Below are 26,632 nucleotides of genomic sequence, written 5' to 3'. Positions count from 1 at the left end.
AAATAATGAGATAGGGGAAAACCAGAGAAAAATCTCCTTAGATAGACAAGGAACAAGAGGCATAACAGGATTTGTAGCAAAGTGCTCATTCTGGCTGGGCAGTATGCTTTAATAAGCTAATGAACACATCTATACCAATAAATTAGAGAAAGCCAAGGCAGAGGGGACCAGCACTGCCAATTTCTGCTAATCTGGTAGCACACTCTTGGCACTGTCTTGACCTGTGCCACACAACGTCCTCCCAGACAGTGCCCCTGACCAGGGGCTGTTTCTCACAGAGCAGACGGATGAAGCTTTCCACTTCTGGAGGGAAGTGGGTTTAGCTGAGCGTTGTGCCATGCCATCTGCCCAGGGGCACATTGTGGGTCCTGGCCTGGTCTGGTTGCTAACGTAGACGTAGTCTATCCCCACATGCTAAACACTTTCCTACTTGTGGTCATGCTGTGAATGACTTGTTAAGGTGTTTAGGATTAGTTTACGGTCATGCTTAAGAAAAGTTTGGTGCCTATTGCTCTTACCTTTTTTTTTTTCTGAGCAAGAGTTAGGAGAATTTAAACACTGAATTTAAGCATGTGGAGGGCAGTTGGGCAGGATCTCAAAAATGGGTGCATTGCAAACTACACCCATTATATTTTAATGGCTTAAATAAGAAAAAACTCTGCAAGCACTAAGAGCACTCACTGCATATTATATAATTCCCAAGGGAGTCTTAACTGGTGGCTTCCTGAAACTACAGTACAACTCATAGCCTTGCATCCAGATTTCTCTCCTTTTTGATCCTGGTCCTTGCACACTTGAATAAATCTTTAGGTTCATAGTTTTCTCAAGACAAATGCCCCAGTAAAGTGGGACAAGGATTGTTCTATAGATAATCCTCATTATCAAAGAATGGTATGGATAATAACTGATGTATTTTAAATCTCCAGAGGGAATACTAGGGTAAACCAAATTCAATCATATGTTTTATTGATGCTAGAGATGAGAGATTACAGTATACGTGGAACAAATTTCAAAAAGCAGTTAAGAGGCTTTTAAAGAAATGGGAATAATTTTGTGTAACCAAAAGTAGCCATTACCTTCTCTTAGTTGTATTTCATAATACACATGCACTAGCTATATTGCAATAACACTAATTGTATTGTGACCCCAGTAAGATTAATTTTCAGCTCATAAGCAATAGCCAAATTCAACATCTGAAACTTTAATCTCCTAATTCCTAAATACATTTTGTGTACAACCCTAGTATATTAACTACATGTAAGTCAACAAATACTATATAATCATACTTGTTGATAAAATCCTACAATTAAAAATGTAACATGACTGAATGCAGGTTATAGAGAACATTTGAACTGTTTTCCCATTGCTGCCAGAGGTGTCATGGGAATTCCCAGGTCGATGAGTTATTCTTGCTAATCAGGCTGACCAATAATTGCCCACTGTGTCTTTACACTTTCTCCTTTAACACATGCAGTTCTGATATAGACTCATATCTGATCATCACATCTCTTGACAATGAGGATGACCCTTTAAACGATGAGAAATTATTCCAAAAACAAGTGACCTACTGCCTGCAAAGGAGCACATTGCTAAATAGTCTTCCTTTTTGTTTCTCCTCCTCAGTCTTGACTCTCCTAGGGGTTTTCCAGGGAAGGTTGGTTTCCTGTTTAGTGAATCCATTTCAGGTGAAAAGCACTTAAATAAATTCCCTTCTACTACTACCCAGCCTTTGAATTCCAGGCCAATACAAATGTAGAATAACAAGACAGCAAAGAATCTTCTATCAAAAATAGGGCCTTCCATAAAATGCATATCCACAAAATCCAGTTAGTTCTGCCAAGGACTAAGCACTTCTAGTGTGTCTTTATATCTTTCAGAAGAAAAGGCTTTCCAATGCTAAAGTTATTTATTTATTTATTTATTATTTATTTAATTTCAGAGCTTTTCTTTCCTTACTACCTTCTGCTATTCATAATTTTTGATAACCTATGGCTGTCACCTACTCCGTATGTTTCACTCTTCTCCTACTGCCTAGAATCACCAAAGTGTTGAATATGAGCCAAAAATCCTGAGTGCTTTTGGGTATTGCTATGCAATTTCATTTTTTAGTTAATTTTTATTAGATCAGAGCACCTTACTTAAAATAAGATCTCATTAAAAGTGTATTAAAAATGTAATACTCCTACAGATTCAGTTCTAGTTCTATGAGTAATATGATACCAATAAATGTAAAGCCATTACTTTCAGAAGCATAAAATTAGTCAGATTTTCATATGGAATGGTATGGAAGTACTCACTGGTCTTTTATTAGAACAAATGTATTATTACAGAGAACATGTAGCCCCATATATACATTTTATGTCCATATTATACATCTCTCATCACCTTGAAAACATCTCTAATACATTAATAGAACACTTGCTGCTCCTGTTTCCTCTTTGTCTCTGTTTTCCTTTTATGCAATGGATGCAACAATTATGCCCTCTCAGGCTGAAGTAAGTATGCCTTACAGTCATCAGTTCCTACACTTTGTTGTTCTCTATGGCTGAACATAAGTCTACAGATCTTTAAATTAATTGGTTCTGAGTGGTCATACAGACACTGGCAACCCAACTTAGTGTTAGGTATTTAGGTGGTCCTACTTTCCCCTCTCAGAGTGATTTAGCTAACTAAATGTCTTCATCTATGCATTATCCTTATAAAATACTCTATTTAAATATAAAAAAATAACCCCATGAAATATTTCACTCTAAAATGGATTATTGCATGTAGAAACCATGGCAGGAATAGGAGATCATGTTTCTCACACAGTGATTTGACAAAAAGGCTATGGTGTCACTTTTTCTCTTAGGCTTAATGAATCCAGAGTTTGTTGCATCATGAATAATTTCAACAGAAAAAGATGAAACACACAGTCCTCAGACAGGTGAGGTGAAAAGGCAAGTACTATAGGAGTTGAGGCATGATAATTTGAAACCCTGTATGCAGAGAGACAGACAATCGGAGTCTCTCATCTGTGAAAGAATACTTTAACCACACTGTCTTCTGTATAATGGATAATTCTTTTTCCTCCAATATTTTTTATTTAAAAAAGAAAGCCATGAGTGTAATTTCATAAGGTCAACTCTAGCACTGCATTTCAAGAATATTCTATGCATGCCTACAGGATCTGGGCAGAGGACAATGCGAGAGGACCAATTAAACAGATGGGGTATCACTCAGTTGCCAACATAGCTGTCTACTGCCATTATATGTACTTTGGTATTCTCTGCCTGGCCTCTATCTCATTTTAGATGCCCCAGAGTATCTAAGACTTCTACACTAGACTCGAAAGTCTGACATGGGGTCTGTAAGCAACCTGAACCCTTCCAGAGCACCAGCTGAAGACTGGGCAAGATGGAATCACAGAAGAATGCAAATAAGAGGTCACCTAGTCCTACCTCCTACTCATAGTAGGGTCACATTGGTTGGAAGTCAGAGGAAGGTGCTCAGGGTCTTGTGTGCAGGTGAAATTTAAATACCTCTGACGAAGAGGATTCAACAGCCTTCCTGGGCAACCCATTCTAACAGTGATATTTCCTTCCCCACTCTTCGACCCAGTTGCATTTGCCTCACTGCAACCTATGACTGTTGCCTCTTGTCCTTTTTGCTGTGCACCTCTGAGAAGAGTCTGGATTCATCTTGTCTCTCGCCCTTTCAGTAGCAGGCAGAAGTTAGAAGCCTCCTTTAAGCATTCTTTTCTGCAGGTTAAACAAACACTACTTCTTCATCCTCTTATACTTCATGTGCTTCCACTCCCTGATCATCTCAATGGTTCCCTATGTTGGTCGTCTCAGTTTGCTCATAGCTCTGTCATACTAGTGAGGGCTTAACACAGTATTCCAGATGCAGTCTCCCAGGAATGGAATGATGTAACCCAGTATGCTATTAGACCCCATTGTCACAAGGGTACGCTGCAGATACACGTTTAGGTAGAGCACCAATACAAGTGGTGTCCTCTGCAGACCTGCTGCAAGAAGATAGGGATCTAGCTCCTTTTTTAGCCACTAACTGCCATCTGGAGTCTTGTTAGCTTTAAGATGAAAGTGCTGTTACACTTGAAATGACTAGGATTTAAAGTGTACTTAGTTATCCAAAGTCTATAATAGATTATAGTCACAATAAATTTCAACTGTTTTAAGCTAACCTTTACAAATTCATCTAACATTAACCAATGCAAATAATTCAATCTTATTACTTTAAAGGAAGGAAGTACAGGAACTGTCTTCACCTTTAGCAGTAACTATTAGACTCAAATAATCGTTCAATGACTTATGTTAATGATTACTATACCATATGAACCAAAATATGTTTGGGATTGCAAATTTCCTGAAGACTGTGAAAGTCAAGAAGGTTATAAAATGTTTAACAATTCATTTTTTCCCCACTTATTTTTAATTCCTTCCTCCACTGAAATAAAGAGAGAATGGGGAAACTCAGATCAATAATTACTCTCTGATGAGAGACAGGTATCCAGTTCCTGGTTCTTTTTCCAAATAAAAAAATAATTTCACAAATATTAGTCTTTTTTTCAGAGCTAAGATCTGTAGACTTACATGCATATTGCTTTTCTCTTCTAGACACAGTTAGAAGTGACAGCATAGGAGTAAAATCCCCTTGGTCAAGTGAAATTTCGCCTTAACTGTGATGCTGGCATATTTAAGCAAGTTGCCAATATACTTAACTACCTGATTAACTTCTAGAGGATGTTTAAAGTCTGGCTTAAGTTAGCATTGCTGACCATGAACATTAACACATATTTCTTCATAAAGGTTAGCATATTTGGGGACACGGTGTGTAAATCTTGCTATGGTAAGCACTCTACTATATATGGTACATAGACATCAATGATATTTTTTTTTCAGAAGAGGATATTTTTGAGTCTAAATAGTAAATTGTAGCTATAATGACTAAATTACTTTTTTCATAAATAAGTGTTCATGATGATATGCTTAGCTAGCTTTAATTTAAATGTATATTGATTGCTACTTAATTTTTTCCGCTATTTGTTTTAATTCTTTTCAACATCATATCATTTAAATACACAATTGTCTCACAAAAGACTAATAGCCTATGCATTTAATATAGAACAGAAACACATCTGCCATGGATTAAAACAGGAAATTAGAAAAGAGTATCAGTTAAAAAGTCTGTAGGATATTTTAGCAGCCACCTGTCATTCTCTAAATTTTGCCTGATCTGAGTCAACTCAATTTTACTTTTAAATTAAACTAGCATGTATGTCTTGATATGATCAGATTCATTGGTAGAAAAAATTTTTATACTTCTGAAAGTAAAAAACCCTACTTTAATCCCCTTGGAACAAATATTATAAGTTCTTGATCACAGGAAGACATAATCACCTCAAAAATACTTCAATGAACTTTCTAATTTATCTTTCTATTAATTAGTCCTATGTTGTATCTTTCCTTCTTATAACCCAGCTGGACAGCAATTAAAGTTGTGCAAATAATCATCTTCCTGCAGTACAAAGATCTTCAAGAAATATATTCTGGCTTTTATCTTAAAGATAAGAAAGAACTTATTTGGACAAAAATAGAGGTTTTAATGAAAGCCTTCTGGGAAAAATAAAGAAGGAAAAGTTAAATGATTTTGCAATGTCATTAATTAAGTCGAGTTTATGAAACTGGCTTCAGGGTTTTCCCTGTAAAAACACCATCAAACTCTTCTTACATACATCATGCTTCATTAACCCTGTTTTCTTCCTATTGTGTCTCTGATGAAAAAATACCATCACTTGAAAACGAAAATCAAAATGCTGATAAGAAAACCAGAAGTGATTTGACATTGGAAAGTAGTAGTTTATAGAAGGCAATTAATGCTAATGAAGCAATACATCAGGTAGTGACAGCTGTTCCTTAGAATGTTGTTCCTGTTTGAAAAAAGAGGGGTGAGCTAGCACAAATGCTCGCGTTGTAACAGCTGTTCCGATTAATGTGATGGACAGGAAAATATTTGGCTTTCCCTCAGGAGAAGTATTTTGACTGCAATTGTGTTTTCAGACTGCATAAACCATTCTGACTTTTATCATATTCCCATGTTATCTGAGTGGTGCTGATTTCATGTTTCAAAATGCAGAACAGCTCCATAATACAGCTATCTAAATAAATTCCCTCTAGCTTTAAATACTTTAACCTGAACTTCTGACCTGAAGCTACTGATGTTACTGTTCCTTGCTGTAAATGACTGAACTAGGAAGAGGACCAGCAGTCCACTGCATGGGAATCTGTTCTCATAGACCTTGCATGACTTTGAAAGCCTCTTTCCTTCGTGGTTTTTTTTTTTTTTTCTCCTGAAAGACATATTATAAGCAGAACTTAGGGTCTTCTGCAGGTTGAAGACTCCTTACATGATCCTTGAAAAATAGACATTTTAAAAAACTGGCCCTACTTTTCAGTAAAGACGGATGGAAACATGATGCTTTTCATCCACTTCCTTAATATTCTCCACTGGAACACCACTGAAAAATCTGACTGTATTATATTCATCTGCTGGTAGGCTGTATATGTAAGTGTGTTTACTTAGGTGAAGCATCATTTACTGTTCGATACCAATGTTGTTATTAAGTATCTGATAATTGACTATATAGTCTATATTTTATACATACATATCATATTTGTTACGATTCATTACTGAAAAAGTTTGATATTTTTTTACACTGAGTTGCTTTGCTATACTTCAGTATAAATCAAAGGTGCTGTATTTCTTTTCTGTTCTAGAACTGAATAAGGCTTTGAAGTGGTAAGAATACTGGAGACAATGGTTAGCAGCTTTCTTCAACTTTCTTTCGTTGTCAAAGAAAGTTCTAGATATTTCAGTTTTAAAGATTGATGAGCAAGCTGTAATAATGACATTTGAATTTTATTCATGATTTTAAAGACAGGAGCTATTCTAATGAAAATAGTTACCACCTGTTCTGTAGACATCCTTGCTTTGCCTATAAGCATCTCTCTCCACAGCTTTCTTAATTCCCTCTGACTCCCAATCCTGTACCTTCTCACATCTGTGCCTTACTTATATTCCTTCCTTGCTGTCTGTTGGACAACATCCTTTTTTTAAAGTCCCATTTCTCCCAGAAATATGCCCAAAGCAATCACATTCCCATATTCCCTTAACTAAACGTCCAATTTCCTTTATTTTTTTCTTCTTGATTTCTTTTTAAATTTACTTGGTTTTAATGAGTTTATATGGTCATATAGGAGTTTTAAATGATTTTAAAGAGTATCTCAAATAAAATGTGTATCTCTGTCATCCAGAGAGATACCCAAGTCAAAAAAGAGTAAAGCACAGATATGAACCCTATTATTTGTAAAGTATTCTTTTCCTAGCAAGCAGTTAAATGTATTCATATTCAGTGAGACTTCTGAAAGCAGTGCAATTATGGAACAGTCCAAACCACAACAATTTATCTTTTAAAGAGCTACAATGTCCAGATAACTCCTGCAAGAGCTATGTCATTTAGGTAAACTAAAGAGCATGTAGAAACTTTAAAACAAGAGTGCTCATTGTGGAAGTTGCTTGCATTTGATGTCATTTTAGTATATCTGTAATTCATGAGGGAAACCTTTTCCATTCTTGTATTCATAGAAATTTGTCAAGTAAAGATCTGTTTCACATTTCTCTTGTGAGTTATTTCTATACAGAATCACAGAATTGTCTAGGTTGGAAAAGACCTTGAAGATCATCCAGTCCAACCATTAACCTAGCACTGACAGTTCCCAACTACACCAGATCCCTCAGCACTGTCAACCCGACTCTTAAATACCTCCAGGGATGGGGACTCCACCACCTCCCTGGGCAGCCCATTCCAACGCCTAACAACCCCTTCTGGAAAGAAATGCTTCCTAATATCCAGTTTAAACCTTCCCTGGTACAACTTGAGGCCATTCCCTCTTGTCCTATCGCTTGTTACTTGGTTAAAGAGACTCATCCCCAGCTCTCTGCACCCTCCTGTCAGGGAGCTGTAGAGGGCGATGAGGTCTCCCCTCAGCTTCCTCTTCTCCAGACTAAACACCCCCTGTTCCCTCAGCCGCTCCTCATACGACCTGTGCTCCAGACCCTGCACCAGCTCCGTTGCCCTTCTCTGGACACGCTCGAGTCATTCAATGTCCTTTTTGTAGTGAGGGGCCCAAAACTGAACACAGGAATCGAGGGGCGGCCTCACCAGTGCCGAGCGCAGAGGTAAGATCCCTTCCCTGTCCCTGCTGGCCACGCTATTGCTGACACAAGCCAGGATGAAAGACAGCATTGATGGCAGCATTTAAATCACTCCTAGTAACTTATTAATATATTTTAACAGATCATTTAAATCACAGCCTTCTAGGAGTTAAAATATATTTTTGTTATGATGAGTGATACTGCATCATATTGTCATCTTTGCAAGGTTCCCAAACTTATCTATACAGCTCCTTCACGACGGCACCTACTCATATTTGTAAGGTGAAAGGAGTATTAAGACATAGTTCCAGCATGCTGGCAACTGTGGAACACATTAATTCTTTAGCAAAGGTTTGTGCATATGAAGTAAATCAAGCACACACTTCTTTTTCACACTTCTTATAAGGGAACATCACCTTACATACGTGCATTTTATGACTGGCTAAGGACAATAGCTAAAAGTATAAACTATGTATAGATTGGCATTTACTTTAATATAGACTGTCACTTACTCCAGTCACTGTTGTTTGACCATATTTGACCACCGCTGTGAGATGCACGTCTTCCAGTCTACACTCTGCTCCTTCCTACTGGGTTCCTCATATATTGTCTAAGTCAAATACAGCCTCTCTGCACAGCCACACAACTTTTTGTCTGGACAATGGCAAATATTTGGCTTTTCTTTAGGAAAAGGTTAAAGAGGCTTGAGATCATAAGGTATAAAAAAACCTGAACTGCACATTACTGGGAACAGAGCCAGAAAAGGCAGGTGATGAAAAGCAGAGAAACAGAATTAAACTACCAGTTAGAAGGGAAAATACTAAATGTGGGTGATACTTGCTACAAATGACTCACTACTGACAAGGCAGGTCCCATCCAGGAGAACTCTTTCCACTAAACACCACAGTCCATATTCTATAACATGGGCTTCTCTGTCTATCACATTTTCAGTTTACAAGTTTTCTTCAATCTAGGTGTCTCTAGCCCTACAGAGCAGATATTTTTAACTTTATATTTATTTCAGCACATCCCATGTAATTTTCTGGCCTGCTCTTTTTAACGCTTTCAGAAGAAGACTAAGTGGGGACTGGGAAGGGGAGAAAAAAGTTGTCCTGAGATTTGTTGTTATTTTTGCTAGGCTTTGCTTTCCTAAGGTAAGGCTGGCACAATAACTAAAATATTTTAATTTCAGTAAAATATATCTTTTACATTGCTTCCAGCACTGAAAATCTCTTTGTTAACAGGAAAGATACACTATGGGTGAATATCTTGGACTGTTCATTTACGGATCTCAGCTACATTACAGGCGCTACATGTAAGCAATTAATCTATATGACTTTTCAGACCTGAGATTTTTTTCCCCAGCAAATTTTCTTACTTGTTCATGCAGAAACATTATCTGAAAAGCAATGTACCTTCCATCTGCCAAAGGTATGTCATGTTTCCAGTTTCAAATACAGACTCGCCTTATTTCCACAGGGACACAGTCCCTTAAGTTCATCATGTGTATATTATAATATGATGACAGAATTGCGTTCAACGGAAATCAGAGCAGCTTTTTTTCACTTTCATGCAAAAACACCTATTAATGACGGGGTAATTTATCTGACAAGCGCCTAAACTCAATACAGGACCAAGTATTCACGAACATCTTTATAGCACACCTCTTCTATTAGCAGTTCTAGGTCACGTCTAACAATTCATCAGGCCTTTGGGCTACTGTCTGACATGATTTCACCTGTATGTTTCTCAGAATTAGTGTGGTGGTCAATGATCTGCTCTGCGGTCTGCCCTTCTCAAAGTACCTCCTGATGACTTCTCATCAGGCAGGAGGGGCACACGAACACAGTGCAGATACACATCTGGTCCCATGATGGGCATCCACAAACAACAGAGAGCAGACAGAATCAACACCACATGTGCCATGTCACAGAAATTTTGACCATATGATATGTTAATTTCTGGTCATGTGGTGATTGTATAGTTAACTACTGCAAACTTACAATAACTTCACTCATAATAAGAAACTATACATTTCATAACCTTAATTACTATCAAAGTGAGATATGGATGCTACTATCATGTTTTGATAAATATTTAGGGGCATTTTATTAAGAGGAATAATTCAGATCTTTATTAACAACTTGAATTAAAACAAAAGAGATTTGAAAACATTTAAAAGCCAAATTGTGAGTAACTGTATACTTACACATTTTTAAGGGGAATAGCAGGCTCCTTTCTAAGTTTAAAATTATAATATTTATTTGAAGTTTATTTGAAAACAGTGAATCTTACAAAACATTCAATGAATTGATAAAATAATTCTTCAAATAGGAATTATCACATAAGTTACACAGTCTCATCAGCATGGAAAAACTGGTCATCAGTGCTCATCTGGGTCCCAATCTAGTGAACTATTTAAGCATATCAGGTTAGTCTTACAGTTAAATAAGTAGGAATTTATGCTTCGCTGCATGAGGATCTTAGAAGAAACAAGTTAAATTGTTACATTTTTCTCCAAAGTCAAATAAATGTTGAAAAATATTAACAAAACTAAGAAAAATTCTGTTGTATCTGACACATACTGCTGCCATTCTTTCTTTAAAAATATGATTTAAGGAGTAATGTCTGCTTATTCTTGCTGCCAAGATCTATCACCTACATCTGTCTAGATCTATTGATCTCACTCAGTAAACCCATGTATCTTACCGCCACCAAATATAGTAAAACATGTACATTTCTGTGTTGTGAACTGGCATTTTTTTTTCAGGACAGCTGCTTAAATGTCACTGGAATACTAGGAAATGAAGAGAAACGTAAGACATCCATAGACATGTTGTCCTGTTGCATTGTCTTAAAAATATTTGTAAATATTGCAACTCTTGATACTTACACAAGAAAAAGAGTAACTTCTGCCATTACCTTTCTTGCATAACTTTGCAATTAAAAAAGTGCTTCAAATATTTAAAGAATTAATGGAAAACTGAAAATATACTGTAGGTACTTATTAAGCAGCAGCTGGACTATTCAAATATGGCCATAAGATTAAAAAATAATCACGTGTTTAGAATTTATATCCTTGAAGCTCCTTGCAAATATTCATTACAATGATTTCAAAACAGTGGACAAGGAAAAATCACTTAAACTTACCCACATTTAATCTGCCTGTGACTTCACCATTTGAATTCCGAGCATTCACAGTCACATTGTGAGTAGACTGGAGAAGCAGTGATGAGTCCTGAAGTATGGAGAAGAAAAACAAACGTAGTTTCAACAGAATAATTAAAATTGTTAAAAATTTTCAGAATTTTTTCTAGTGTTTATATTACCTTGGTCACTGAAAGAGCTTTTCAGCTACAAAAGCATCCAGAGATGTAATCAAATAATCTGGTCAGATATTTTTGATTGCTTCAACTATATCAGATTTAAAATAAGAAAAAAATTACAGAGAATACTTCAAGTGAACAAAAGTAGTACTACTGGCCCAATGAACATGGTTGCTAACATTGTGTCTTTTTGAAAAAATTACTTAAGTACTAGATTTATTATATTTCACTACATAATTGAGACTCTAGAAGATAACCATTTAATTGAGGTGTGAGTACCCCACTTTGTAAATTTATACTGTCATATTAACTTGGTGAGAAACATGCATGTACATTCTGCTTCCTCAATGGTCCATGCAGGCTGTATGCTTTGGCTTGATTTTGGCATCTAGCACTGACTCTCCTGTCAAGAAACTCAGACAGTGGGTGATGGAGAAAGTGGCAGGTTGAGTAGTTCAAAGCTGACTTTAATATTAGACTACAGTACAGATTAGAGTGTCAGTCTAAATTAAAACATCTCCCTGTCCACCACTCAGAAGGATGACAGAAGTATGTCAGCAGACTGAACAGCATCACCTGCTTGTCTATATCCCTGCACCGTGATTTGAGCCTAATACGCTCTCTGTTGATCCACATCTGGTGTCCCAGAATACAAAATCACATCTGAAGGTCACAAAGCAATGGCACTCATTTTTGACCTAGCTCTCCTCACAGGCTGCATCACAGCTCGCACACTTGCAGAGCAATCGCGAGCCTCACGCCTACCCATCATTCTGTGGTACTTATGGAAGCCAGGGCATGACAAGCAGGTGTAACTGGTATCTTTATTCATCCCTACCACACCTCACCACAAGCCAGACTAGCTCTGCTAAGGATTTCAAAATTGCATGTAATTCTTAGACTGCAGTCAGCGTGGAATTACTTCACCAAAACAAAAACATCACCTTGTGTTAACTCATGGCTTAGTGTTGTGCTTGTTGAACTCCTCACAGGTGAGGTACCTTTTCCATTACTTATTCCCAGACCTGCCACTCAAACTCTCTGTACTTCAGGTCCATTGGAGCCTCCCCAAACTTCTTGTCTCGAGGAGCAGATGAGTAACTGTGTTGAAAGACCTAACTGTCCACTGTGCCCCATCAGATTACATATACAGATAGTAACGAAACCAGTTCATGGCAAGAGAAGGGTCCCGTTCCAGTATCGCACCATCCTCACAGGAAAGATTTTCTTCTTTATATCTAATCTGAATCTATCCTCTTTCAGTTTAAAACCATTATCTCTTGTCCTGTCACTACACTCCCTGATAAGAGTCCCTACTCATCTTTCCTTTAGGCCCCCTTTAAGTACCGGAAGGCTGCAATAAGGTCTCCACGAAGCCTCATCTCTAGGCTGAACAACCCCAACTCTCTCAGCCTGCTCCAGCCCCTTGATCATCTTTGTGGCCTCCTCTGGACCCATTTGAGCAGGTCCATGTCCTTCTTATGTTGGGGGCCCCAGAGTGACTATGCAGCACCTTGAAAGGCTAACCCCTGAAAAATCACTCCCAAGTCATGATCCCGCTGTAACTTAATGCCTAGAGTATGAGATAACCTGAGAATTTTGAACATTTTATGTGAAGAATTTTACTGAAAACATCTAACAACAGTGGTAGAAGCATTACACAGTTTGGAGACCAATTAATGCTTTTTAAAACAAAAAGGGTATCTTACAAAATAAATGAATCTCATTTTGTAAATTATATCAGGAAAAAGTGAAAGCTAACAGAATTAACAAAATTAATGAAAAGTCTTAGGAAAAAAGTAAGCAGTGTGTTAGAATGAACATTAATTGTAATAAGTTGGTATGAAGTGGAAAAGGAAGGTCAAGAGAGATCATTTAAGTACATGTGCTAAATGACCCACAAATCTGGGCATCTTTACTACACTTATTTGCTGCTGGTTGATTTCAAAAGTAAGTTAGTAATTTGTAATATCAAATCTAAGCATGAATGAACTGTATTCTAGACCTACAGTTTCCACACATGTGTTGTTGACTAATTAAAGTCTAGTAATGTATTTATAAATGCTCATCTTTTATCTTTCCATGAATATGTATTAGCTAAGATGCAATGGTGCTGCCCACAACTCCGTGTTGGACTCATAATGAAGGCATACACTTCTGATAGGCTCCAGAGATGATGCACAAGTAGATATTCTGCTACATATTTTCTTAGCGCTTTGAAGACCTTATTAGGTGAGAAAAGCTGTTAGGAGACTGCAAGAAGAAAATTATTAAGGCAGGGGATGATAGCTGTGACTGGCCCAATTCTCTAACAGACAAACTCAGAAAAAGAAATCATAAAAAATAAGCAACTTTATGAGAATAAATATATAGACGGCACTCAGGAGATCAAACTACAGGCAATTAAGCCTCTAGAGAGTTCAAATATTCTAAAAAGCAAGCAAACAAATAAACAAAAAACCTCTGATGAATTATCAGTTCATAGGGGGCAGAGACATGCAGTAGCCTGAAGGCTCTAATTAATGCAGGCTACAAATGATCGCAATGGGTCATTAGACAGCTACATTTATGTTAGACGCTGCCACACCTCTACCTATATGGTAGCGAAAGTATTAAGAACTGGAAAGAATATTAAAAGAGCACAAATGGTAGTTTAACACTGCATAACATTTTGGGGGGGCAGAGGGAGTTCTTTGATATTAGCTATGTTGGTCTAAAGAGTCACATGTCTTACTGGATAAACAGCCTCAAATTCATTTAAGCACGTGAATAGCATTCCCACTGCCTACGACGCTGAAAAGAATACAGCATAAGAAACGAAATGGAAATATAGATTTAATAATGGAATTTCACTAAGTAAGAGCTGTTCCTGCTACTGGAAATACTTGTTGTGGAAAGAGAGGAAAAATAAAGGCTTAACAGATGTATATGCTAGCATTACTTAAGTTTTAGTAATCAAGCATTTTAACTTCATTCTCATAAATTTATTTACAAATTTTTTTGCTATAAAGATACAAATACTCTTTTCCCTAGGTTCAGAAAAGTCTCAGAGCTGGCTATTCCTTCTTGGTGAAGATGATTACATGTCTGAAGTAATGAAAGTGTCATATTCAGCTTTTACTCTCACTGAATAATACTTTGTCCAATTAAATGTCCCATGGGTTGATGGCAATGGTCATAAAACATGGCTTTATTTTGTCAGAGTTGGGATTACAGACAATAGTTCTGAAAAATATGCAATTTGCTGGCCAGAAACAGGTACCACCCTGTAAAAAGTAAGTTTCAGTTTGCGTGAATAATTAAAAACCAATTCAGATTCTCTCTTACTTCCTTTAAACCCAGCTCTTCAGTAAAAATCTTTCATACCATACCAGTTCCATTTAAAAATTAATCTGCTTGGTAAATATTTTTTTTGACCAAATACATTACTCTTTTTTTACCTTAATATATTATTACAAAATTTTCTATGTAAACAAGATTAAATCCTATATCTTTCCATTCAGTCTTGTAGATTTTATTTTATATTTATATTTATACATAAATATATAGAGATATCATATACTTAATATCATTGTCCTAGAAGTGACAAAACTTGAACTTAATGGAGAAATCATAATATTTCCAATAGGATCCACTGTTTTTAGAGATATTGAAACTATTCTGTAACATATGAGTAAATAAAACAATCAGTCTCACAGGGAAGCCTGCATTAAAAAAATATCTTTGTAAAAGTAATGAAAAACTTTCTACACACTCTTAAAATTTTAACATTGCTTATTTACAATGTCCTTTATAATTCCTTTTTGGGCTACTTCTTATGATATGCCTAAGAGAAAAATGTTAATTCTGCCATAGGATCAGAACATTGCCCTAATGATCATGCATGTAAAATATGCAATATGTGTGTATACACATATACACCCCCCCCATATATATGTTTTTCCATGATAAATGCTTGGAATTTGTCTAAATTCAATTGTTCATAAGTGAATTAATTTTATTTCAGTGTTATTGAAAGATTATCTGCTTACCACACGAGAATGGATTTCTTTGGCATAAAGAGGGAATAAGAATTCCGATTCCCCTTCCAGACGAAGACCTTCTTTTGTAACACGTAGATGCCCCATTCCAGTCTGAGAAGATGCAAGAATTATGCACATGTTATTATTGTTGCTGTATTTATTTTTTTGTTCTTTTCATAAACTGAGACTTTCCAAAGCTGTCTGCCTCTAGTCCATGAATAGATACCCATACTAATACACTTAAAATTTTGAGAATTTCTTCCAGAGTATTTTTCTTTAAGAAGTTTTAGCATTCTAGAAAAAGTTACTAGGAGTTTGATTTATTTTTTTTTTTAGCAAAAAAGACAGTATTACAGTCATTAACTTTAAAAAAATTGCGTTTGTATGGGCTGTGTTGAAGTAGTCTTTGTACTTGCCTTCTAAAAATGTCACAAACAACAAACTTTTACAAATGAGTACTCACACAAAACAAACCTTATGCTAACATTTCAAGATTTATTCTATTAATAATATATTTTACAAAGAAATCAATACTTCTAAACCTACTGAAGAGACAAACAGGAATTTTTATTTACTCCCACTTTCAGTAATTAATTGCTTTTTAATTCGTTTTTCATTCCTTGACTTTTTTTTTTTTTTTTTTTTTTTTTTTGTTCCCTACTTTAATGGTAGATCAAAGCTCTCTCTCTCACACTATCACCCTCTTTTCCCTCTATTATCTAGTTGTCAGTTTTTGTACCTTCTTCATTCTCTCTTACTTGCCCCCTCCCAACTTTTGCCCTGTTGTGCTTTCCAGACCTTATCTTATTTCATTCTTCTTTCATTCATCATTATCATAGAATTGATAATGTGAAAAATGAGTGACAAATTACTTCAGTGAATACATCTGAGAACATGCATGCTTCAGCTGCAAGGTATTTCACAGGTATTTAGCTATTTTGTAAAGGATTAATCCCTCCCCCTGCCATAAAAAGGGAAATAAAACTTGGCAAAAAATTTGTAGCCTTACAGCTTGGCCACAGGTGAAGCTATTTCAAGTCAGCTGCCTTAAACTATAAGGAGTGGCTAAATAAACTATAAGGGAGAGCTAAATAAAACCCAATAAATCTAAAAAGTGTTTTTACTCCAAAATTTTTTCAGGTTATCCTTCATGTAAGTAGGGAAAAAGAGATATATGTATCTCATATCAGTAGGTCACTGATGATACATCTAATAACTTGTTTATTGATTGAATTATGAGTTATTGAATTACCACTGATAAAAATTTTAACTTTAAGAGACTTCACTTTCAAATATGGTATGTTCTGATCAGTAAGACTAAATATATTTATTAACATATATATACTGTTAAATAAAATGTTTAACCAGGCTTCAATGAAAAACTGTAGCTATTTTCTTTTAACAGGCTTGAGAGACAAAGAAAGAAACAAGCTTTGCTTAAATTCCAGAAGGTAAGAAATGCTCATGTCAGCAGTTCACTACACTGGAGAGTATAGCTGCAATTTCTTCTTAGCAAGGATTTATTTCAGGAAAGAGGCTTTTAGAATAGCTATTTATGGAATCTGTTATTCAGTGTCAAATATTTTACTGCTTTGAAATATAATGTGCTGACTTTTCTCAGTGGAAGTAGATACAATTTCTAAATTCTAGACCATTGCAAAGCTTTTGAAAAGCATGAGGCAAAACTAAAATAATACCTGTGATGAGCCCCCTATGGCTTTCATAATCATAATTCTGAGCTAGTTCTGAGTGATTTAGAAATATGTTTTTCTAGTGAAGACTATGGACAGCTTTTCCAAACTTGTAACACAAACCAGAGATCACTTCAACACCATAAAACCAAATCGGTTTTAAGACAAACGCTTCTGAAAAAGATCGCATGAAATATCAGGATATTCTAAAGAAATACCACTAACAAACAGCTCTCAATTAACTAAATTTAGGGTCTCATTATTTGCTCTGATCTCATGACTCTTCTCATGACTCTTCCCATCAGGTGAAAGTAGATGATATTAACCATCAGGTTTAAACACAGTTTTCATATTTTTTTCTGGAATGTAAAGAACTGAAATACCAGTATATTATAGAGTAAGTAGTAATAAAAATGTCATTGAAAAATCTGAAATTTAAGAAGGCAGAGGAAGAGTAGCAATTAATTCTTGCTCTGAAGCAGATTGGGGAAAATTAACAAACTCCTTGGTGGCAATCTCTATCATGCCTTTGGCTTTGCAGGGAAGAATTTTTTTTCAGAGACAAAAAAATGATAATTGATGTTGAGAAAGAAGATTAGGCAATTTACTCAGCACACTCTTTCTAATGGATTCAGAGTTTTCAGCAATGATTATTCTGAAAATGCTATATAGACAAAGGAATGTCTTCGGCATTAAGAATAATATGCCATGTGACAAAACTGAGCACTTTAACTTATCTGTAAGTTATTTTTCAGTAAAACCAGTCATATCACTCAAGATTACTTTAAGTATGTCCTCAAGTATGTCCTATTTTCTTCATCAGATATTTCATTTAATCATTGACACAAAGCTCACATTCTCACATATTTGAATAAGAGCCTCATTACTGATCGTCACTGAGCACTCACGAAGTGCAAAACCATGGAAATTTAGACTTGGGCTACCTGCATAAATGATTATCTGTGATGACTAACAAATAAACTCTGTAACATGCATGAGAACAATAAAAATGTGCATTTCATATAATAATCTTCACTTCTATTACCTTTGTGATTGTAAACAATTATTATTTCTTTAGTACCATATTTGAGCATCTCAAGATTGTAGAAGTACTGAATTATGCAGTACTATGTGATAGGAAAATTCTATTATTCCCCTTTTTATAACTGGCAAAATGATGTTACATGGAATATAAAAGAGAGGAAATTAGGATAAACAACCACCCTAGTGCCCAGAGATGCAATGGTAAATTCCATAAAAAGGAAGAGCATAATAGTTACACGCAATATTCTCTCAAACCCCACTCTGCTTCTTACATTACCATTTAGGAGAAGCCAGTTTTTATTTACTGGGTATTGTGATTTCATCAGTGATGAACAACCTTGATGCTTTCAGTTTCAAGGATGTGATTCTGTTCCTATTCAAATCATTGAATCAAGATATTTCTATTGAGTTGAGGAAAGGGTCCAAATATCAGTTAGATGTGAACTTTCATGCAGTTATACAATAAGCTATTGATTAGAAAAAAAACCAAGTGTTTCACTAAACATAGCAGATGTATGGCAAATCTGGATTCTTGTTATTCTGATGCTGGTGACTGTCACTTCTTGAGTGTGCTGGCCTTGAGCTGTAATACATTCTTGTGCATATAGTCCTGAGACTCATGTTTTCTAATTACTCAAAGCCTTCAGCAAGGCAGCTGTATAGAAGCGGAGGATGAAATGTTATCTCTAGACACCGAGCACATTTTGCTATTGCTGCAAGGAGTCGACTGGTGTGGAAACTGCTGGCATCTGCCAAACCTTATGCACCAATGATGCAATTTAGCATTAGTACTCACAAAGGTGAGACCAGTTTTTCATTTAAAAACTGCTAGGCATATTCTAATTGGAGTAATAGGGTGTCTTCAACCAGAGTAGAAGCATTTTTCATCCTTTGAAAATGCTCCCCAAGAAGTTAGTGCTTGCAGAAACAGAGACAGGCCTTCTACAAAAAATTCAAGCTCTGAGTGGGTTCAAGCCTCATAAAAGCTCAGCAAAAGGCTCTTCGCGACAATCACGGTTTAAAGGTTATTTGACAGCTATTCAGTGAAATGCCTACAATAAGATACTCCAAACCACCTGAAATAAGTACTCGGTGCTACAAGAATCCTGGGTAAGACTCATTGTGCTATAGAGCATCTGGATGGGAGGACTGTCTTGGATGGGTTATTGTTCCCTTAGACTTTATACACAACAAATGTAAAATATTTTTTCCTCTGAAATAGGGGATTCAGTTTCATATTCTATAAAGCCAGCAGAGAAGTGCAGTATGTCCACAAGCCATGGAAAGGACCTTGTTTTTTTCAGACTGTAGAAGAGCTGCGTCCTTCATCGGGACCAAAAACTTCCAAAAGCCATACTGAGAGCTCTGGTGGTATGTATGGCCCCCCTTCTTCTGGCTATGAATATCTGTGTTGAGGAAAATGGAGAAATGACTGGATAAAGCAAGTTTAACAGCATTGGCATGGCTGGTGCTAAAGGCCTGTCTTGTTAAAACAGGTTGCAAGAACTTTCCCTCCTTTGCCTGTTGTTATAGTGGGACCTGCTCCTCTGGCTCAGGACCAAGAAAGTCACATGGAAAGAGATGCACATTGCTGTGGGATAACTAGGAGTGGAAACAAGCAGATGTAGCTCTAAGGCTTCAACACTCACAAGTGACTTGCTCTTAGGTAGCTGAGCCTCATGCTGTCTATGGTTTATGGAGCATCAGATGATATAATTGGGATTTATCTCCCAAGCCAATATAAGCCCTTAGAAATGAGAATGAGGCATGAGGAATATTCATTCCGTTTATGATGAGTGCTTCTAAATGAGTATTTCTAGATTCAGTTAATAACTGTAACTTGCATTTTCCTACTGACACAAAAACTGATATACATGGGGGCTCACTATATATGATATGAACATATATGATATGAACATATCATATCACTGTTTCTGCACCTTCTCATCACTAGACTCAACTGCAGTCCTCAGACTCCTCTAGACAACAGAAATTAAACTTCTGGTCTGTGTATCAGCTAATAGCTGCACAGGAAGCTGTGTATCTTCCTCTCTTGTGGAGAGGTCCAATACTGGAAAGACAGGCATACCCATATGTTAGCATGGTTACAACAATAAAATCTCTAAGTTGATTCAAACATTAGCTTTAACATGCTCTCAATTCAAATCAAGTAGCTCCTGTCTCAGGAGTTAATAGTGTCACCAAAAACCGGGATAAAAACTTATTGACGCCAATGTGATGTAGATAAGCAGACACTTCTTTATTGACGGCCGGACGTGTAGGGGAGTGCTCTCACCACAACATGTGCCGGGCACCAGGATCATACACCTTATATAGAACTTACTCATACATATTCATTAAGTATTCATACATAAGCATACAACTTCCAAGAAATCATTAACATATTCTCATCCTATTTCTGATTCTGCGCAGTAGAGGTTAGAAATGTCTAGAAATGGGTCTGGGGTGTAATGTGAGTAGGTGGTCCATGAGTCGGTGGTCGCGATCTCCCCCTGCCAGAATTATCTTTTGCTTAAGGACACAGATTTCTTGGCAGGTACCTGCAAGCTGTTACGGTTACTTCCCTCAGTTCCCATTAATCCTGGACCTTGACAACTACTTGCATTCTTCTAGTCCTATGTATGTATTATAAATCAGTTTACAAACCATCTTGTGTTTTGTTACCTAGGTTCTAACCGTTCCTCCTAAACAATTATGATCAATCCCTTTGGCCTTGGTACAGGGCTGTACAGGGGATTTTAGAGCCGCAGTCGGTTGCTAGATTCAAAATACAATAAATGTAAAATAAATTATTTTTACTAAAATATCTCTTAATTCTATACTTATATTAAAATCAAACACAATTTAATTTCAGTTGATAATAAAATCAGTAACAATAGCATGTTTGATTTGTAATATCTGTTCCCTGGATATTAAAATTTTTCCAAATATTGAAAGTCCATACATGCTGTAGTTGCTGATTGGAACTGATAATGATATTAACTTCAGAGTAGAGAGGATACAGAATTTCCATTCAGGTAACACTTCTTCTTACTTCTAGGATACTTACATCCAGGCCAGTCAAGGGAAAGACCTTGGTAAGTTCAGACCAAGACATTTGCTGTGCCCCAAAGCTAGTTCAATCAATGGTTTTATAGATCCAGCTTTCACTCCAGTACTTCTTGCAGCAATTACTATTTAGAGAACTTGCTTTGCAAACAAGAGTGTACTGTTTCATTGAGATAATAGGGCTGTGGGTAGAGATTGTTAAAGAGCAATCAGCAAAACAGGATTGGTAATGAATCTGATGAAACTCTCTGTTTGACTTACAATATCTATTTTGGAGCTAAGTACGTGCTTGGTATAACAACATCACTGATGCCCCATCTCATTTTCTGTTGCAAGGACTCTTATTTCCTGGGCTCAAACAGAGAAGGTTATCTAACTCCTCTTCTCAGGTGACTGGAGTATTTTCTGTGAAAGACATTGGCCAAATCAGAGTTTTTAGCAACAGCAAGCACTCCTGGTATAGAAGTTAGTCTCACCTGGCTTAGGGCTGGATACTGACTAAAACACATTGGGCTAGAAAGTGGGTAGGTAATATTCCATGATCTAGAAAAGTAGATGGCTGCTTTGAACTCAGAAGTTTTGTAAGGAAATGGCTATGAAAGATGCAAATTCATCATACAATTGACATTTGCTTAGTTTTGATATGATTTGTTTCATAAAATAGGATTGATATTTAAGATGCACACTTTCAAGATATTTTCAGGTCCTCTTTGTCCTGATATATAGAATAACAGACTTTCTTAAGAGAAGGAAGGTATTAATGACAACAGGTATTACTGAAGAGGAAAAAACAGCTTCTCAAAATAGATTCAGTTCCAGTTTAATTTTCTTGTTTAGCAAGGACCAAATTCCATCCCTGGTTCCATACTGCACATTTCAATGCTAGATAATACTTGACTAATAAAAATGCCATTACGTCTGGCATTACATCTCCTGTGACCGATTTACTCAACATTAGAAAAACAGACTGCTACTCTCACTGCTACATATATTTATTCAGGGATTGAGTTTTTATAAATTGCCTAATTCATTTTATTATATCAACATCTGTAATTATGCAGCTTAGCTAAAGAAATTGAATTAAATCTTTTCCTTTCATTTGTAAGGGTTGTCAAAAGGATTTTCTTCAGAACAACAGTGCATTATGTTTATTTCTTGAGTTCCTCTGAGGAATCAGGGATATTTGCATGGTGTATATGATTACAGAGACTATGTATTGATTCAGTATTGTAAATCCTATCATTTGAACTAGGGGACATTTCATATTATGGTCTCAATGCTTCTATGCTTTGTGCTAGCACACAGTGACACGCATCTCCACTCTGACAGAATTTGCTGTCTAAATAGTCAAGATGACAGAATTGTGAGATGAATAAAGAACAAAGAGATGTTGTATCCCTCAGAAAGCACCACTGAAGATGCTCCTGCTCTGTGATATAAATGAATTAAATATTTTACCTTATGTTTTGTCTTGCAGCTATGATGCAAAATTTATTTTAAAATTATATTATCATATTAAATAGAAACCACTGCAGTATATTGAAATTAAAAACAGATCATCTCCAATAACAACCTATCGTGGTTTAACCCCAGCCAGGAACTAAGCCCCTAACAGCTACTTGCTCACTTGCCTCTGGTGGGATAGGGGAGAGAATCTCAACTTGTGGGTTGAGATAATAACAGTTTAATAATTGAAATAAAATAATAATTATAATAATAAATTGTAATGAAAATGAAAATAACAAAAAGAGAGAGAAATGAAGACCAAGAAAAACAAGTGATGCAAATGAAAAATAATTGCTCACCACCCACCAATGCCCAGCCTGTTCCTGAGCAGCAGTACCCCCTGGGCAGCTTTTCCCCTAGTTTATAAACTGAGCATGACATCCTATGGTATGGAATATCCCTTCAGCCAGTTTGGGTCAGCTCTCCTGGCTGTGTCCCCTCCCAGCTTCTCATGCACCCCCAACCTACTCACTGTCAGGGCAGCATGAGAAGCTGAAAAGTCTCTTAGTGTAAGCAGCACTCAGCAACAACTGAAACATCAGTGTGTTATCAGTATTATTCCATCCTAAACGCAAAACACAGCATCATACCAGCTACTAGGAAGAAAATTAACTCTATCCCAGTCGAAACCAGGACACAACCCAACCTCATTTTGAACTACTCAGTCTTCCCCTCATCATAGTATTTCTGATTAAATAAAGTTTAAGATTAAGAGTTTTGGCTACCTTTGCTAAATGCCATCGCAACCACTTTTTTATTCATTGTACAGAAATTTATAGTTACCATAAAGATTTTACACATAAAAATATAATCACCTATTATGATGCCTCTTGACATTACTGATAACTACATTTTTGCAACTTTCATTGAGCAAAATGGAAAACATTTTCATTTTTCCCTACAGTGCATCACAGCAAGCTCTACTCTAGTACTGACAATAATATAATCTTTAAAATAATATAAAATATATTCTATGCATCAATAAAATGGTAGCATAACATGCATTTGTATAAATTAATTATACAATATAACTAAAAAATAACAGCAATGACAAAAAAAATTAAATGTAAAATTCAAAAGGATGTGAGTTTTTTGCAATTCCTGTTGGATTACATTTAGAATTTTTTACAATTTCTAATCCATGCCCTACTCCATAGCTAGGACCTGATCCCAATTTTAAAATTTTTTATTTGGTTAAAGATGAAGCAAAATTTCAAAAAAAAGCCCAAAACTGTTTTGTGCTTACGAAATAAATTTTTCATCATAAAAAGTAAGGAGAAAGTTTTGGGGCAATTCATGCATTTCCAAGCAGAGGTAATCAGGAACTTTTAATTCAGTTACATTTGTATTCTATATTATTTAATTATTATTACACTTAATTCAATTACACTGTCCGCACAACTTTATGTATACAGAAATGTGTATTTGGAAAATGTATCTGTTTAATGGGAGACTGCATGTTACACAGGTCCCAATCTGGATGGAGGCCTTGTTGTGCTGGACATTGAAGAAACACACAGAAGGTATTTATTACATGCAGGTACTAACATGACATGCAATATTTGAACCAGAACATGACACACAAATGATTTAAACAAACACATGTCTTAGGGAGCCATCATTTGAGAACAGTGGTTACTTTTTTGTCTCACTGATTTGTCCCAGAACTTGGTAGGTTTAGGTCATTTTAGTGTCAGGCTCAAAAAGTTTCATGTTCTACGACTCCCCCATGGTAAAACAGCAGCTCAGGAACTCTGCATAGTGAATGTTTCTGATCAGATGGCTGGATTTCACACATGAATTCATATGCAGTTATTTGTATATGGAGCACAGAAATAGGAATTAAGCTGAAGTTGTTCAATTTTTCCATCTCATGGTTATTTCAGTAGGCTGGGCTTACTCTGGGTACTAAATTGCAGAGCAGGTGCATGCCACAGCATGTTCTCCATCACCCATGTCAGCACCCCTTTGGGAAAGTGGATTTTGAGCAGGAGAGGGCCTGCAGGCATCACTCCTGTAAGCATGCTGGCACCTGAGATCAAGGTTGGTGCTCACATGCAGGCAAGGCACAATCAGGGTGTGCATGTGGATCCAAGTCACTGGGAAGTCTCTGGGTCCCACATTTTGGATATGTTATTTGTTGTCCTCAGTGTCCTCAAGCTCAACCATTCTAATGTTATTCTAAGAAATAATACAGTAAATTTTCACTGATTATGTGAATCTCTGTAATAGTATTGCTGAGTAAATGATCTCAAGATATATAAAAAGTCTTTAGGGAGATGTAACATATGATGACAGCTAACAGATGATAGCACTAGAAAAAATAGAGTAAGTTTCATGGACAAGGAACTTTTTCAGGTCACACTGAGCTACACAAACTGTAAATTTCACCAGCTCTAACATTCATCATTCTTATTTCTTACTTTAGAACAACTCTGCTTGCTCCTGGGAGCAAAAATACATGCAAAACCTGAGGAAAATGTGCAGCTGAATATTGTTGATTGTGTCTGGGATCAGAAAAGTAGGTGGTACATCAGACCATGAGATCAGAAATCTGGTTTTCCTTTGGTGGAGGGTTTGCCAAGAGCAGCTTCATTTCAGTTTTCCCATACAACTTAAAGCAGAATCAGAAGCAGCAGTCAAGCCCCTACGAGCTCATTTGTCCACAGTTCCTAAACTTGCATGTACGCTATAATCTCACTGTACTCAGATTTTTAAAAACTCTTTATCAATATTATAAATTATTCCAAAAGCAAACTTATTTTTTTCATTTAAACACATTATTCCACACTTTTGCATACACATGATTTGATTCATAATATAATTCAGATTAATCAAATGCTTTAAGAAAATATATTTTATATATATATATATATGAGTATATATCACACTATTGAGAAGTTTTTCTTTGATAACAGCTTTTCTGCTGTAGTTTAGTATCTTTCTTTTCAACTATTACTCTTTGCATAAAATATTTAAATATTCACTGTCTGATAGAGACAGTGGGAATGACTGTGGCCTGGTTGCAGGCAATTATATTTAATTTAATGGAAAAATAGCAAAATACATCTCTTCAGGAGTATTCAGAGTAGAAACTATGGAATATTGTTGTTCTGACATGAAAATATTTTAGTGAACATCAGGATGAGAATTTGTGAATAATTAAATAAATGTTTTATTTCATTTGAGTATTAAAAAAAGTAACATCCTCAAATGGCAACTAATTCCACAGAGCATATGCTGTTAATAATAAAAAGCATGGAAAGGCTGTACAAGTTCATTAGTGTATTGATTTGCAGTGAAGGAGAACTCTTGCTGTGAATGAGGGTTCCTTACCATACATTTATATTGCTGTCTAGTCTAGTTTTAAATGTTCCAAATGACTGGGCATCTCCAATTTAATAAGGCATGCTATTACACAGCCTAGTAAGTCTCACTGTCAGAAAGTGTTACTAGATTTTCAGTTAAAATTTTGCTTTCTTAATTCATCACGTTCCTAGTTTTCATATTTTTCATATTTCCTGAAGTAATTCCCTGCATTTCACCGGAGTTCCTGAATTTACCAAGCACTTAAATAGTTGTTTACACAGGTATTTGATTATATAATCATCTAATTTCTTTCAAAATACATGTAATATAGATCTAGACCAGTATCACTATCAGCCAACTAATGTGTACATATAGTAAGATTATATATATAATTAGCTTTCCAACATTTCCTTATAGAATTAAATATAAATAAATAGATATTTCCTTA

The 26,632-nt window shown here is 36.0% G+C and overlaps 1 protein-coding gene across 13 annotated transcripts in view; it reads right to left on the bottom strand.

Moving 5' to 3' along the window:
• The window catches only part of SGCG (sarcoglycan gamma), a 149,160-nt gene that overhangs the window by 40,903 nt on the left and 81,625 nt on the right, over positions 1–26,632 (bottom strand). For all 13 annotated transcript variants that reach the window (XM_026860385.1, XM_026860403.1, XM_026860354.1 and 10 more), the window contains 2 exons: positions 15,575–15,676; positions 11,368–11,455 (listed from right to left, as the gene is read on the bottom strand). In XM_026860385.1, the coding sequence (XP_026716186.1) occupies positions 11,368–11,455; positions 15,575–15,676 (190 nt within the window). The remainder of the gene's footprint in view (positions 1–11,367; positions 11,456–15,574; positions 15,677–26,632) is intronic.

The sequence above is a fragment of the Athene cunicularia genome (assembly GCF_003259725.1).
Source record: "Athene cunicularia isolate RWA chromosome 1 unlocalized genomic scaffold, athCun1 chr1_part1, whole genome shotgun sequence".
NCBI lineage: Eukaryota > Metazoa > Chordata > Aves > Strigiformes > Strigidae > Athene > Athene cunicularia.
Note: the sequence above shows the minus strand (reverse complement) of the source record. Positions and strands in the feature narration are given on the sequence as shown.